The sequence below is a fragment of the Onychostruthus taczanowskii genome, unplaced genomic scaffold (genome assembly GCF_017590055.1).
Source record: "Onychostruthus taczanowskii isolate IOZ18803 unplaced genomic scaffold, ASM1759005v1 scaffold30, whole genome shotgun sequence".
NCBI classification, from domain to species: Eukaryota; Metazoa; Chordata; class Aves; order Passeriformes; family Passeridae; genus Onychostruthus; species Onychostruthus taczanowskii.
Genome location: NW_024500350.1, coordinates 5,069,907 through 5,085,365, shown reverse-complemented (window position 1 = coordinate 5,085,365; position 15,459 = coordinate 5,069,907). Strand labels below are relative to the sequence as shown.

Genomic DNA, 15,459 nt, shown 5'->3' with positions numbered 1-15,459 from the left:
CGAGGTCCGCCCGCCCCGCCCCGCCGCCGCCTCGCTGCCGCCGCGGCCCGCCATGGAGGCCGCCGAGGCCGAGGCCGAGGTGCGGCTCCTCTTGCAGGAGGCTCGGGAGAGCATCGAGGCGGCGCGGAGCTACCGGCGGGAGCTGCAGCAGCGGCTGCGGGGGCTGCACCAGGCGCGGGAGCAGGTAGGGAAGCGGGCCGGGACGGGACCGGGCTGTCCGGAGCTGCCCCGGGAGGAGCGGCCGGAGCCCTGCCCGGGCTGTGCTGCCCGGTGCCCGCAGGCGGGCCCGCTGCCGGTGGCCGGCACGAGGGACCCCGCTGCGGGGCGGCGGGCCCTGGCCGCTCCTGTACCGGGGCTCGGTGTTTGTCCGTGGTTCCTGTGCGCCGGGAGAGCCGGGATGGGGCTCAGGTGTGGGGCGGGTGGCGGAGGGCGAGCCCCGCGCACCGGGGGTGATGAGAGCCCCGGGACCCCGGTGGCCTCGGGGGTGCCCCGGGGGAGCGTGTGGGAATGGCAGATGTGCGACGTGTCGGAGGAAAGGGATGCGAGCTGAAGCCTGTTACTGAGCTGAGCTTCATTTTGTGGGACCAGAGGGAGCTTTCCCAGGCAAGAATAAATATCTTAAAGAAGTTCGTTTTCCAGCGTAGCTGGGATGCCAAGTCTGATTTAACAGGGTGTGCTGTGCCCATCTTCCCATCGGGTACCTGCCTGGACCCTGGCGCGGGTGCTGTGCTGGGGGCGGCTGTCCCCATGCTCCGCAGTGCCTGGCTCACGTACTCGTGGGTCAGGCAGGAGGGCTGCCAGCATTCCAGGTTAGCTGGTTTGTCTGCAGCCGGGCACAGCTCCCGTCGGGACTGGGAGCCCGCCGGGAGATGCCGGGGCAGATAGGCAGCTGTGGGCAGGGAGAGCCGCGGTGCCGGGCCGGCTCCTCTGCTCCGGCAGCCTCCCGGCGTGGGCAGGTGTGCGGCTGGAGGTGATGCTCTGCGATAAAATCCCAAACAAAACCAAACTTAGGGAGTGTTTCCGTGGTGACCTGTTAGTTTTTCTGCAGCGGATTAGTGCAGAAACCTGCTGTGAATCTGCTGGGTGCGTGTCTTGCTCCCAGAGCGTGGGGGTGATCATTGGACATTTAATTAGGCAGCACTGAAACCACAGACTGCTTAAGAAAATGAATTGTTCATAGCTGTCTTTCATCAAAACCTTGTCATCTCAAAGTGTTGCTTGGCAGTTCAAGGGCAGTGAGAGGCAGCCCATGTGCCTTTGTGCAGTGAGTGTGTAGTTAGCTCACCTTTCCTTTTGCTCATGGGGACAATTCCCTTGCTGTGTGCGCGTTTCTGTTGTCTCTCTTTCCATGTTTTTGTTTTCTCTCTTTCTGTCTTCAGCACCACTTGCTGTTTTGTGCACATCCAACAGTTCCCTGTGTTCCCAGAGTGCTGAGTGTGCTGGACTGGGGTTTGTATAGTGGTAGCTTTATTTTTTGAGGACTGGTTGGCTGATGTGGTGGGACTGGATCACTCAACGTTCCATCCTTTGGACCAATGGGATGTGATTTTCCTCAAGCTTCATAGAGCTCTGTGTGTTCAGGGACTTGCATTTCCTCTTTTGCATGATGAGCAGTATCTAATTCTGGGGCTGAGCTGCTGAATTTGTATCTGCCTGTAATGGAGGTAAAATGCTTGGAGGAGTGAGTGTTCTGTCTTCCTTTGCCCCTCCCCTTCACAAAGCTAAATACTTCCTTTTTTTTTTTCCTCAAGTATTGAACTTACAAGAAAAGGGAAACAGAGCTGTGTGGCAGCTGCAGAGCTTCATGAGTATTTGGTGAAGAGGAAATTTATTTTACCTAACCAGAGAACTTCCTGTGCTGGTTGTCTGTACTTCTAAAGATCTAGAAATTATGTGTAAGGCTGTCAGCATGTTGCGGCATTTCCTTGTGTGCGTGACTTAGAAAAGTTGTTCACAGGGAGATGTTTACTTCTGATTTTTGCATCTTTAGATCAGGGACGTTCAAGTGTGTTTTCTTCCCTAAAAGCCAGATTCAGCAAGTTTGCAGACATTTTAATGAGCACTTGTAGAACCTTCTGTGGTCGAGTTCTTCCAGAATCAAAACAGACTTGCTGTTCACCCTGTCCAGTCACCAAGAGTAGCTGTTTGAACAAAATTTAAAAGAAAGCAGTTTTGTGAGGTTTTTAAAAATCCAGTGAAGTGATAGCACTTGGAAAAGTGCTCCTAGACAGTCTTCTAAAAGTCTGATAGGTTTTTGTTTGCAAGGAAGATTACCAGAGGATGGCAGAGTGGTTTTTAAGTAGGATTACAGCAGTGGGGTTTTTTTGAGGGGCAGCAGGGAGGAGATCTACAGAGCATTTGGATTTTTCTGACAAGAAAAATTCCTTGATTGAAGCACCCATAACCCAAGTTGTGTTTTGCTTAGTTAATATGCTCTTCCACTAGTCCAGGCTGGTTTCTTTGCCTCCCTCCCTGCTGTACATGTACTAAAAATGACTTCATTAATTTGTTAACTGCCAGTGGTCAATTTTTAAAGCAGACTCCACTTGCAGCTTTTCTGCAGTAAGTGTGGATGAGATGCTTCAGAAAAATAAAAGATGTGCATGGCCTTTGCCTTTATCCTGAATCCTTCTTTCCTGTTACCTGAATCCAGATCAAAGACAGTGCAACACTGACCAGAGATGTGCTTGAGCAGCATTTTAGCGATTTGAAAGGGACCCTGAAGAAGCTGCTGGACGAGCGACTGACGTCCCTGCTGCAGGAAGTGGATGTCATAGAGCAGGAGAGCATCAAGCCCCTGGATGAGTGCCAGAAGCTGATAGAGCACGGAGTCAGCACGGCCGATGATCTGCTCCGGGAAGGTGAGGCAGGACCTGCTGCTGAGTCTGAGCTCTGCCTTCCTCTGTGGGTCTGTCAGAGGTCTGGAGTATTCCCGTTACTATCACTGTGCTTGGCTCATTTTGGACTTAGCTCAAACTAAATGTTAAGAATTGGGTAGATGTAGTGAAGAGCTCATCATTATTATCTCCTACAAATCTGTGTTTCAGCATTTCACTCCAATCCGAGGGTGTACGTATGTCAGTGTAGCCTCTCCTGGAGGGCAGGAGGGACCTATTTGACAATTATTTCACTGCAGAGACATTCTTACCTCTCCAGGGTAGACAGAAAAATATATCGGGCTGTTTTGAATTGTGGGTCCCACTATAGCAAAGTGTCTGTTTTGGTGCAGTAGATTATGTCTGTCTTGCTGAAATAGCAGCTGAAATAAACACATTGTCCCCTGAGTGTGATTGTGTTTGCTGTTGGTGGGGAACATGAGGAATCAAATGGCCACTGTATGGGGAAAATTTCTCTAAAAAGTCTGGAGATAAGGCAGACAAAAATGGACATGTGGAATATTACTGTAAGGGCCAGACTATACCCTGCTGATGCTAAATACCTCGGCAGAAAGGAATGTCACTCTTGCCTGTTTTCCCCAGGCTGGAGAACCTACTGGGAGCATGTCTGAGCCATGAGTGTGTTGGCAGTTTCCTTGCATTGTTCTCATGTCTCAACTTTAACTTTCCTTCAGCATGAGCTCAGTTCTGGGAGCTCAAGCACATTGAGCTGTGTCCCAGGGGTGGGAAAGCTCCCAATTCCTCCTCAGCCCTGAGCTTTGTGCTGGCTGGGAGCTCAGTGCCTCCTGCTCACAGGAGCAGTGACCGTGTTTAAGGATTAATTTGCTGGGTTTTTTTCTACCACCAGAGCTCTGGGACAGCTGGTATTCACCTTGATTTTAAGTCTCAGGTTACTGAATCAGCGTGCTGGTAGAAGTTTTTTGTGTGAAATTCTGTAGGATCTGATGAGAAGCTGACTCGCTGCAGTTCCCGTTCCCCCGGTGCTCTGAGCAGCAGCATCACCCAGGGAGCAGCAGCATCACCCAGGGCCGTGGGCAGGACCAGCACAGGCTGCAGATGAGGCACAGAGGAGTTAAGCCTCTGTGGTTATTAAATCTCCTGCTGCCAATTATGACGTGAGCTTTCCTTCAGAGATTTGTAACGTGTGTAATCCTCCACTTGGAAAAGGACTGAGCTTGCTGAAGTTGTAAATTACCCTAAAGTCAGCAGAAGGAGACTGGAGCATATGTCTCTGTAAGATGAAGTGTGTGATGCTACTTTATATGGAAAGCTTAGGAAAGTATTTGTATTTATCTCTACACATTATTGCATGGATTAGATTATTTCCTTCATTGTGGCAATAGTACCATTTTGATTGTGGCAAATAGAACAATGATTGACATTATTTCTTGCTTTTAAGTGCCTGCTTTTTTATTTTCTGATCAGTAAATGTGCTTTCCTTTTCTCTTCATTTAAAATTAGTAGAGAAAGGGATTAATAATCCTGTTTTTTTTGTCATCTGACCCCAGTTCTACTTCTGTCTGAGACCTGAGGCAAATTATTACATCTGTTACGGGTGTGTCTAGAGGTAGCTTTCAGAGCTTCAAAAGTTGCTAGATAGGCTTTATATTATTACCTATAATTGCATTTTCTAGCTAAGACTAGCGAGAGTGCTGAGAGTGCTTCACATTTAATTGGTTGTTCATGTCAGAACTGGTTATTCTTTGAAGCAAAGAATGCCTTCTGTGGATGTTGTCTCATTAGAAATATTTTTACTGTTTGGTTGCAGGAGAGAGTGCAGTTGATGGAGATGTGGGACAACAGAATGAGAAACTTTGCAACTTTACAAAAAAAGCTTTACATATTCAGCTAGATAGGTAAGACACCAACATTCTGAGGTGGTTTGAGGCAGTGGCACTTGTGCCCTTATTTTCAGGGGATCTTTCCTCCTTTGAAACAAAAGCTTTCTGCTCCATTGCCTCAAAAAATTAATTTGAGGTGCTGCTGTCCTGTTTGTTACTCAGACTTTCTTTGGGGCTGGCACTCACAGAATGGAGGGGGTTTTCACCCTCCATATGTCCTGTGGAAATATATGCTGTTTATTTGTGAAGGATGAAGCCACTGCTTGCAGAACAGCCTGTGTTTCAGAGTATTTGCTGACAAACAGTCTGCTTAGGGCTGAAACACAATGTTTGCTGAGTCTTTTAAGTTTGGAGTGCACGTGCCAATTTCTGCAGCTGTTCTCTCTTTGCAAATCTGCACAGATTCAAGTGTATGGATGAAATAGGAATTTGTGGAAGCTGGCCCCTCTCATTACAGCAAACTTTCCTTTCTCAGCTTACCAGAAGTGCCCTCCTTGGTTGATGTGCCTTGTTTATCTGCCCAGCTGGATGACTGCCTCCTTACTATATTGAAAAATCAAATATTCAGACATGGAACTGTGGCATCCCGCCCACCTGTACAGCTGGAGGAGTTTGTGGAAAAGCCTGGAGGTATTTTAGTCAGATGGTGTAAGGTAGGTAAAATATCCTGGATGAAATTCCTTTAGACTTGAGTTTTTTCTAAAAAATACCCAAACAATCCACTTTCTTGCTGAACTGTCTACTGCCTTCCAAGGACTAGTCCACTCCAGTGCAGAGTTAAGAACTTGAGAAGAGGTTTTTTTTGTAAGTGTGTCATTTAAAGACAAGGTAGCGCAGTGATGGTGTGTGGCTGGTGCTGGGGTTTGTGTCTGCCTGCAGTGACACTTGATTTAGCAGCCCCAGGATGAGGCTGGACCTGCTCTGTTATGCTTTTACCCCTAAACACATTTGTGTTCCTAGGGAGATGCAGTGGGTAGAAAAAGAAAATATTATTATATTAGCTACTCCAGTACCCTTTCTCTTCAACACACAAAAACCACTGCTGTGGTCTGATGTGGTTTAGTTGTTGTTGGACAGCTCTCTGCTCCTTGGCAGCATCAAGCAAACCTTTGTTGTTCTAGCAACAGCCACTGATCGCTGGCCACCCTGAAGGATGTGGACTCAGGTTGTTAAACCATAGGCACTGCTCTCACGTGGGGTCTCATCTTCTGTGCCGTACAGGATTTGCCTGAATTTGGTTGTGCCTGGGGGATAATGGAGGGGTTTTTTTGAGGGGGTGTGTCTAAATATCTTTTGACTCAGAGATATCAAAGAACTGGAAATCATTCCCTGGAACAGTTTATGAAGGACAGCACTAATTTTCCCTTGCTGTTAAAAACTGGCACAGAATTTCTTCTGCAAAGTTGTTTTCAGCTTTTTGGCTGAAGGATCTTTTTATATCTCTGCTAGAATGAACAGCCTTCTGTTCAATGTTTCTTCTTCTGTAGATATTTTCTAACTAATAAAATAATTCTGATACATCTGTTGGTTCAGACAGTGCTGTCACTTTCCACAAGGCACATTTTCTGCTCCGAGGTCCCTCGTGAGTCTGCTCTCCTGCAGCGCTGCGTGCCCCGCAGAGGGGAGGGGAACCGGAGGCTCCTTTCTGACGCGGTGAACGTTTCTGCAGGTGGACGAGGACTTCACGGCCCAGGACTACCGGCTGCAGTGCCGCAAGAGCCCCGCCAGCCCCTTTGAGGACGTGTACGTGGGCTCGGAGCCGGAGTTCATGGTGCTGCACCTGGACCCGCACGTGGATTACCAGTTCCGCGTGTGCGCGCGCGGGGACGGGCGGCAGGAGTGGAGCCCCTGGAGCGTGCCCCAGATCGGCCGCACCTCGCTGGTGCCCCACGGTACTGCCCGGCCTCGCCCCCAGGGATGGAGCTGCTGCTGTGGGACGGGCTGTCCCTGCCCCTGGGGGCTCTGTGTGGCGTGTTGTGAGCTGTCCCTCTGTCCCACAATGTATTCTTGGCTTCCTCGGCTGAGGGACACTCGGTGAACCTTTCGCAGGTGGCTCGCTGCTTCCTTAGCCTTGGAAAGCATGTGAGCCAGAAGAAAAGCATTATTTTTTCTTCTCCCTCACCACAACATAAGGATTTGTGATGACCTGCAGCTCATAACAAGCTCTTATCTTGGAGAGAGGAAAACTTAAATTTTCTCTTCGCTTACAAATTTCTAAGCGCAGTGGGTAATGAAGGCTTTCCTTTTCTTACAATAAGACTTGGCAGGGATTGTAGCAAAGAGTGAACTCCTGGTGAACTCTGAGCTGGAAAATACTTTTTGTAATTACAATTTATTTGAAAAACAAATCTCTCCATAAGAAAAAGGCAAAACCGGCCCCTGTTTTTAACATAGCTTAAGCTGCATGAGGTGGACTGAGTAGACATTGGGACTGGCTTGATTTTGCACAAACAGGACCAAGTTGAGGTTCACAATTTTCTTGCTTTTTGTTTGTTTTCTTTGAAGAATGGACAACTGGTCTGGAGGGTTACAGCTTGAGCAGCCGAAGAAACATAGCACTGCGGAACGATTCTCAGTCGTGCGGTGTGCTCTACTCCAAAGCTCCCACTTATTTCTGTGGGCAGACATTAACATTCAGGCAAGTCCTTTTTGGGTGGCTGGTGTCACATCTGAGTTGTGTGTAAACCCGAGGCATGTTTGAGTTGTAAATCAGCTCAGCTCCAGTCAAGGTAGTGCCTCTATGTGACCTCTGACCTTCCTTTAGTTCTGCTTCCTGGCTTTGTAGGAAAACACCTGATGTTTTTGTAGGACCTGCACTTATATAAAAGTAAGTGAACTCCTGAGGGATGGTAAAATATAGCTCATGCTGAGCAGATCTGTGGAATGTTGAACTTCCTGATGTTTTCTAGCAGCTGTTACTGGCTGAAGTCAGTGGAGCTTTGCCTCTAGTTCCTTTTAACCTTGGGTCAGGGGTGCTTTCCTTCCCAGACTAATCACTGGCTCTGAAGACTTTGGACATGAAAACACTGATGTGCTGTTGGGATGACAGTCTGGCAACAATGCCTTTAACATTTGAGATAATTAGTGCTGGTCAGACTACTGCTTGAAACTGGCATTAGAAGATCCAGAGTGAAGGGATCTTGTGAATTTCAAGCTTTCCATTTGACACAGAACATGATTAAAAACCTTGGCAGCTTTGCTGCCTGTCATCCTATCCCTGAGATGATGCTGTTTAACAGGGTATGAGGAATGTCCTTGTGGGTATGTCAGTTGTGATTACAGACCTCAGAGACTGAAGCTTTGTTTAATCTTTTCCCTGGTTAAATAAAACTACTTGCTGTACAGCAGGCAGCCCCCACTGACAATTGAAAAGGGCTGTTCATGACACTTTCATGACTTATTCCACGGTGTTTCATTTATCCCTTCCTGATAATGGATTATGTTAACTTTAGATGGTTGTTGAGTGAAGATGTGTTCAGTTGCCCTGCTTGAGATGGATAAAAAGATCTAAAGCTTTCATTTGAAATCTGTTGCTAGATTTAACTTCTCTTGGCTCAGCAGTGCCTGTGAAATTAAAGGCAGAACTTTGAGGTTTCCCTTGGTTCTCTCTCAGTCCAGTGCTTTTTATCATTTTTTATTGGTAGCATATGAAAATGTTTTGCTTCACATTTTGGTTATGGACTTCTCTCCAAGAGGAGATTGTTTCAGGATGGCAGAGCTCAAACAGGCACGTGTCCACAAGAACTATCGTGACACGAATCTTGAGACAGAAGACAACCTCAAAAATTGGTTTTGTTCTTCTTCCAAGGTCCAAGAGTAGCTTCTTGTTTGGAAGAGTGAGACATTTTCTTGGGCTGGGAGATGTAGTACTTGGTGTTTGACTTCCTGCAGCTGTTGGAACACAAGTTATTATTCTCAAGCAGCTCTGTGTTCCCTGTTTTCAGGACCCAGGAACAGCTTGTCAGTGAGCAGTGAAGTTGTGATAAACACAGTGCTCTGTATCTACATTTTAAAGATAAACTGTGGCAGTTGTCCTGAGGTGAAGCATTTGGCCAAGCTGTAGGAAAACATCACTGCTTTAGGTCCAGTCTCCTCCTTGCCTTGCAGCCTCCAGGAAGCTGCCCTTAGGGAAGGGAACATCTCTCCTCAGTGACCTGCTCTTCATCTCTAAAGCTTTCTTTGCTGTGGGGAGCCACAGTCCTTATGGCCAGGCACACAGTGATTTGGGCTCACCCAGCAGATGCCCTGTGGTGGTCACAGCTTGTCAGGAGCCCAGCTCAGCTCTGCTGACAGCTGAGGCAGTGCCCGTGATGCCCCATGGATGGACCTCTCTGTGCCCTGAGGCAAATGGAAACTGCTGGGGCTTCACCAGCTGCAGTGTCTGGGCTGCAGTGGCAGAGACAAGGTGGTGTTGTGCAGCGTTTTTGTTGTGCACCAAAAGGAATTTGAAGTCTCCTTTAGAGTTGCTTTGGGAAAAGATGGTGGATCCCTTCCAAAGAAAAAGCTTCTTGGAGATTCAAGCAGTCATTTTCCCTTTGCTTTACAGTGCAAGGCTATTGCTCTCTTAGTGGCATTCCCAGGGGACTGAAAAACCTAATGGAGTGCAAAAGTAAAACATGGTTCCAATTTTATCTTTGCCTCTCAACAGTTAACCCATTGTGTGCCAGTCCACTGTCCCATTTAATTGCTTTTTTTTGAAAGTTTTGCTGTAGTTTTCCTTTGTTTGCCAGCAACCACAGATCAGTCTGTTCTTTCTCTCGAGCTACAATGAAAACGACAACTGCTTTACTTTTTAGAAAGGACCATCTGAATTTCCTGAGTCACTCAGGCTCTCTGTAAAGTAGGATTTAGCACCTTTGAGAGGTGGCAGTACATGAGAAAGGACTCAAGTCCAGAACAGCCCTTCAGTGTACGAATTGTGCAGACTCACTCCTCTGCTGGGGCCCACAGGGAACTGAGTCCCTGCTCATTTGCACAACTTGTTTGCATTTTCTTCAGAGATTCTTTCCCCAGACTAAAACTCTAAATACAGCTGAGCAGAGGCCAGACATCTAAATGCTCTTCTAGGCATTGCTTGGTTTGCACCAGGCTGATTTATTACAAAAGCCCAAACCAAATACACCCCCAGAGCAACACCCCATCCTCATCCCATTACAGCAGAATATGCCAGGGTCAATAAAACCTATTTCAGTCATGCTTATTAAATCCCTGCTGAAGCTACAACTATCTTGCCATAATACATGATACTGACCAGTAGTGTGGTATAGCTGATGGTCCAGCTGAGCATATTGTATGCTTCAGACAGCTGGAAATAATTTTGAAAGGTAATTTCTAAGCTATGACAGTGGAGAATTAAATAGTAAATATTAAATAACACTGGAAGTTTGCAGGAAGCAAAGGTTTGCTTCATATTTTGTTCAGATTAATAGAGTATTGCTCAGTGGAGCTCTTGGGAAAGCTGGTAGGAATTTTGTCATTCACCAGGGATCTCCCCAAAAGTTTGGGTGAATTTGTTGAGAGCCCTGGAGCACAGTACAGGGGTCTGGAGTGACTGTCTGGATTTCATGGTATGTTTTGGTTTAAAGCTTCAGGTTTGGACTTAACATTTTGCTTGTTAGGATTGAGACCGTGGGGCAGCCAGACCGCCGGGACAGCCTGGGAGTGTGCGTGGAGCAGCGCAACGGCGACGACTCCCTGCAGCGGGACAAGGCCGTGTGCATCAGCACCAACGGTGAGTCTGAGCCACACAGTTCACACAGTCACCAGCTTGGAAGAGACTTTAAAGATCATTGAGTCCAACCCAGCCCCAGCACCTCAACTGAACCCTGGCCCCCAGTGCCATATCCAGGCTTTGTTAGACACACCCGGGGATGGGGACTGCACCACCTCCCCGGGCAGCCATTCCAGAACTTTATCATCCTTTCCATAAAAAACTTTTTCCTAATATCCAACCTGTATTTCCCTTGGCACAGCTTCAGACTGTGTCCTCTGGTTCTGTGTCAGTGCTGCCTGGGGAAAGAGACCAACCCTACGTGGCCACAGCCACCTTTCAGGGAGTTGTAGAGTGATGAGGGCACCCCTGAGTCTCCTTTTCTCCAGGCTGAGCACCCCCAGCTCCCTCAGCCATTCCTGACAGCATTTATGTTCCCAGCGCCTCTCCAGCCTCGTTGCCTCCTCTGGACACGCTTGAGTGTCCCAAAGTCCTTCCCAAACTGAGGGGCCAGAGCTGGGCACAGCACTCCAGGAGTGCCCTCACCAGTGCCAGGTACAGGGGAAGGATCACCTCCCTAGTCCTGCTGGCCACACTATTCCTGATACACGCAGGATTTTCCTTCCCAAAAAAGGAAGCCTCTGGCTCTTTAGATCCCTGCATTATATATGAGCAACTTTCATGTATGTGCTGCTTGTGCAGTTAAAAATCCTTGGTGAGATCACAGATCTCCTCTTCCTGCTCACAGTTATTGCAGCCTGTTCCACGTGACAAGAGAAATGTAGCAGGGTTACTTCCCTGTTTGCTTGCAAAAAATAGATGTGGTCTTGCATGTTAGCATGTACAGAAAATGAGAAATATTGTTAGATCTGCTGACTGTTTCAGGGGCAGTATTTGTAAATGGAAAAGAGATGACAAACCAGTTGCCTGCTGTTACTTCTGGCTCGACTGTGACATTTGACATGGAAGTTGTGCAGTTGGGACCCTGCAGCAACGAGGGAGGAAACTTCAAGCTTCGAGTAACCATCAGCTCTAACAACAGAGAAGTGGTCTTTGACTGGGTACTTGATCAGTGCTGTGGCTCTTTGTATTTTGGATGTTCATTTTCATACCCAGGCTGGAAGGTTTTGGTCTTTTAGCAGTGAGTAAAGGGATTTTTTGTTCTTGCTGTAAAGTGTAATGTTAAAAGCTGACTTTCCAGCTGTTTGACAACAATCTGGTAACAAACCCCTGTCTTTATAGTACTTGAACTCCACTATATTGTACTTCGTACTGGATTCATTTAAACAATAATTGTGAAACATTGGATTTGTTACTCCGGACAAAGCTAGAAACAAGCATTTGTGTAGGCAAATTAATTTAAGCAGTCCATCAGACCTTTCCTTTTTTAACTCTAGACTTGATTTTTGTCAGTATTTCATTGTACTCCTCTCAGGGTACGCATGTTGTGTAGAATTAACTTTGCTTAAAGCTGCTGCTCTGTGAAGTAAGTGTTTGAGGGGTGGTAATGGACCAAAGCTGTATTTCTACCACTCAGAGCACAGTATTTAGAGCAGCGAGGTCCTGCTGTGCTTCCTTGTGCACGATGCTGCCTTAGGAGTCTGCGTGGGCAGCGGGGCTGCCCAGCCAGCGCTCCCCCGCGCACGGTACCGCTCATCCCCTGCAGCAGGGAGCTCTGAGCCAGCCTGGGGCTCAGAGGGAGCCAGCCTGTTACTGTCTCACTTAAGTGCCTTATTTTCGTACTTCTTGAGCTGTTTTCTGTGTTGACACTTGGAATATGGAGCCTCTCTGAACATCTTGCTGGTTACAATTCACACACAGCCTGTGTCAGAGCAAGTCTCAGTGATGTGGTACCTGAGCTCACCCTGTGGATTGGCAGCTGTGATTCCTCAGAGACAACCTGCTCTTACTGTCTGCCAACACAAGTGCTGTTGTGATGTGCAGGATTCCTGGCCATCCCAAATTCTGCCTGGGGACACTGGGCAGGTGCATGGCTCGATGCAGACAGACTGCAGCTGCTGCTGGAGCTCCACCTGGAGTAAGGGAGATGGGCTTTGGGTGGGCTTCAGGCAGGCCCTGCCTTCACAGATTTAACCTGGGGCAGTGAGAATTGAAAAGATTGTGGCAATTAAGCTGTCTCCTCCATAGAGTAGGATGGGATAAATAATAGTGTGAATTAAATGACTTGGAATTTAGAACTTACGTAAAGTTACACATTTTTCCTCTAAGGAGCAACTAAGCTGGATAGGCTCAGTCTCAAAAGAGAGCCCATTCCTGGTCAAAAGATTGCAGTGCTACTGGATTTAAGGAATATTTAAAAGTAACATTCACTGATGGGCTTCTTACCTCAAGTTCAATTCAAATTAAATATATTTTATCATGCTAGAGTAGCACTATTTTTATAAAGCCTAGACAATCATACTGCCTTTCCTTCAGTGGCAATGTGCTACGTTAGCCCTCTATGCTACCATAATAAGCTTAAAGCATAAAGGCTTATTTTACAATTAATTAACATTGTCCATACTCACACTGTCAGTACAAAAAGATCAGCCATCCTGCCTGAATTTTTCCCCAAGCAGCTGTAGCAGGGGTACAAGAATTTCAGACAAGGAGAGAATGGCTGTTGGTATTTATACATTTACAGGAGAAAAAAAAGTGTGCATTTAGATGAGTGCAGACAAGCTGCACACGGCAGTTAGGGTGGAATTGGCTGGAAGACATGAAGTGAGGAAGGCTGAGCTGCTGCAGGTCAGATATCCACTGTGGGCAACAAAGGGCCTGCAGTACTCTGAGCTTTTCAAGCTTCACCAGTGCAGTGTTAGGGAAAAGAGAATACTGGCATATCCTGTGCTTTCAATGTAACTTCAGTTCTCCTGTGAAGAGTGTTTTCAGTCCTTTTACATAAAGGTTCAGTAGATGAAAGTGTCAGTCCTGCTTAGAGGCTTGGGCAGGCACTCCAGACAGCAGCTGACTTAAATCTTGCTCCATGTAGTAGTGCTGGCAGTTCTACTTACACACTTCAGGTATCAGGTACTAGTTGTAACTTAGTACTTCTACCATATGGAAAGTAAAATTGTGAATATCCACACTTCTGAGGTACCAGTGGGTCAGGTACCTTTTCATCTGCTTTTGGAGGGGCTGGTCAGACTATAGATTCTTCAGGATATTTACTTACATATTAGAAAATAAAGCTTAAACCTTGAATTCAGGTACTTCCAGAGGTGGTAATGCTGTGTCAGGTTGTTCAGAATACACATAAAAGCAGCTGAAGATGACTGTGAAGGGCCATGAGAGGCCCCTACTGCTGCCCTGGAGAGGGCAAGAGAAGCTTTTGTGCCTTCAGGCTTTAGCTGTGTGTTGAACAAGGGCAGTTTGCCAATGGTTCTTTTGGTGTTAGTGTGGTGGTTTTGTTTTTTATTTGAACTTGGCACAAGCCTCGCTGTCCAAATTGCCAATGAGGTACTTTGAGCCACCTCCTGGAGCTGCACCTTGTGAACAGAGGAGGAGTGAAGAGTCTCAGGGCAAGAGACCCGAGCACTAAAGGAACAAAGGATGCAAAGAAGCGGAAGAGGCTTGAACTAAAAGGTGTAAATTCCGTTCTTCCGCAGCAGAGGTCAGCTGGATGGAAAACTTGACACTTCCTTTACAATTTGCACCTCTAGCTCTTGGAGCCCTGCAAGCAACAGAGTGTTAATGGCTTATGAAACCCAGTCCTGAAAGTTGTTTTCCTAAGCTAGTACATTAACTTACCTCAACTAAGACTTGTGTCAAGAGAAATTTGAATTTTTTTAAATAAAAGTTTTATCCCTCTAAACTGTGTATGGTCTAGAAAATTATTTAATGAGGCATAAAGCTGAGCACCATAGCATTCTAACAGGATATGTTTTCTAGAACATTGCAGCCATCTTTAAGAGCTTCTCTCCATTTTTTTCCTATTTATTTAATCTTCTGTCCCTCAGAAGTCCCGAACAATTTATTTCCAGGTTTCCCACCTGTGCACTTACCTTTATGTCTAAATTTTAACTGACATCTCTTAAAAGAATATTTTTCCTTTCTTTTAGTAAAATTTGTTACAGCACCTATGAGCTACCCTCCCTCAACATTGCATCCCAGCTGATTTGTCTCTCTCCATTTTACTGTTCCCATCTCTTACTGGTGCATTCTGTGGTGCAGCTCTTACACATCTGTAGTTTTTGGCCAGCAGCAGAGGTATTTAATCACCTTCAAATAAAGTCCCTGTTGGACTAACACACAGCTTTACTTCATTCCCTTAGTTCTGCTTTACCTGGAGCCTGTTCCAGTTCTGTGGTCTCTTTTAAAGGAAAAACAGCTTGTGAAACCAGTAAGTGAAGTTGCTGACTTGGCAGCTTGCTCTCATAAATGCTCCATTCACATGAGCTTTCTTCATGACAAGATGCCAAGTGTTTCTCCTCCAGAGCTGCAGCTTCACTCTCAAATTGAACAGCCTAAAAACTGCAGGTCAGAGTCAGGGGAGGACTTACCTACTCCAAAGCCTGTTTTCTTGGATGTGAAACCACAGTCAGATTTGTAGCAGGGAACACCTCCACTCACTGATGATGGCACCAGACTTCTGTGAATTAAGAAATATTTAACTTGGAACAACACTGTCAAAATTGCCCTCACAGAATGCCTCCTGTATTCCCAAAGGTAAAATCAAATTTCTGGTTTGGAAGTTTTGTTTTGTTCATTAGATGAATAATCAGAACAGTTCAACTCATGGGCAACTGCTTCATTCCAGGCAGTGAATCTTTGCCCCACCCCTCAAAATTCAAGAGTTACATTCAAGACACATTCCAAGCAATGTACCCTGAAGGTTAACAATTCATCTACCACTTCTGAATATAGTATTTAATGCACTGAATTAAAAATTCAAATCTTATTAGGTTGGGGTTCACAAACCTGTTGTGATTACCAAGTACCAAACATCATGAAAACCTGCCATGAGCACACTGAAGGCCAGATCAGGAGAACCCAATGCTAGAGACAAGAA

The 15,459-nt window shown here is 46.5% G+C and overlaps 1 protein-coding gene across 1 annotated transcript; it reads left to right on the top strand.

Annotated features, from left to right (window-relative positions):
- The first annotated feature begins 19 nt into the window (after positions 1 to 19).
- CRLF3 (cytokine receptor like factor 3) lies at positions 20 to 14,258 on the top strand. Its single transcript, XM_041409305.1, has 8 exons — positions 20 to 184; positions 2,654 to 2,861; positions 4,666 to 4,753; positions 5,214 to 5,391; positions 6,408 to 6,630; positions 7,244 to 7,376; positions 10,357 to 10,469; positions 11,334 to 14,258. Exons 1-8 carry the CDS (start codon positions 53 to 55, stop codon positions 11,585 to 11,587), a joined length of 1,329 nt encoding a protein of 442 aa, XP_041265239.1. The 5' UTR covers positions 20 to 52; the 3' UTR covers positions 11,588 to 14,258.
- Positions 14,259 to 15,459: the final 1,201 nt, after the last annotated feature.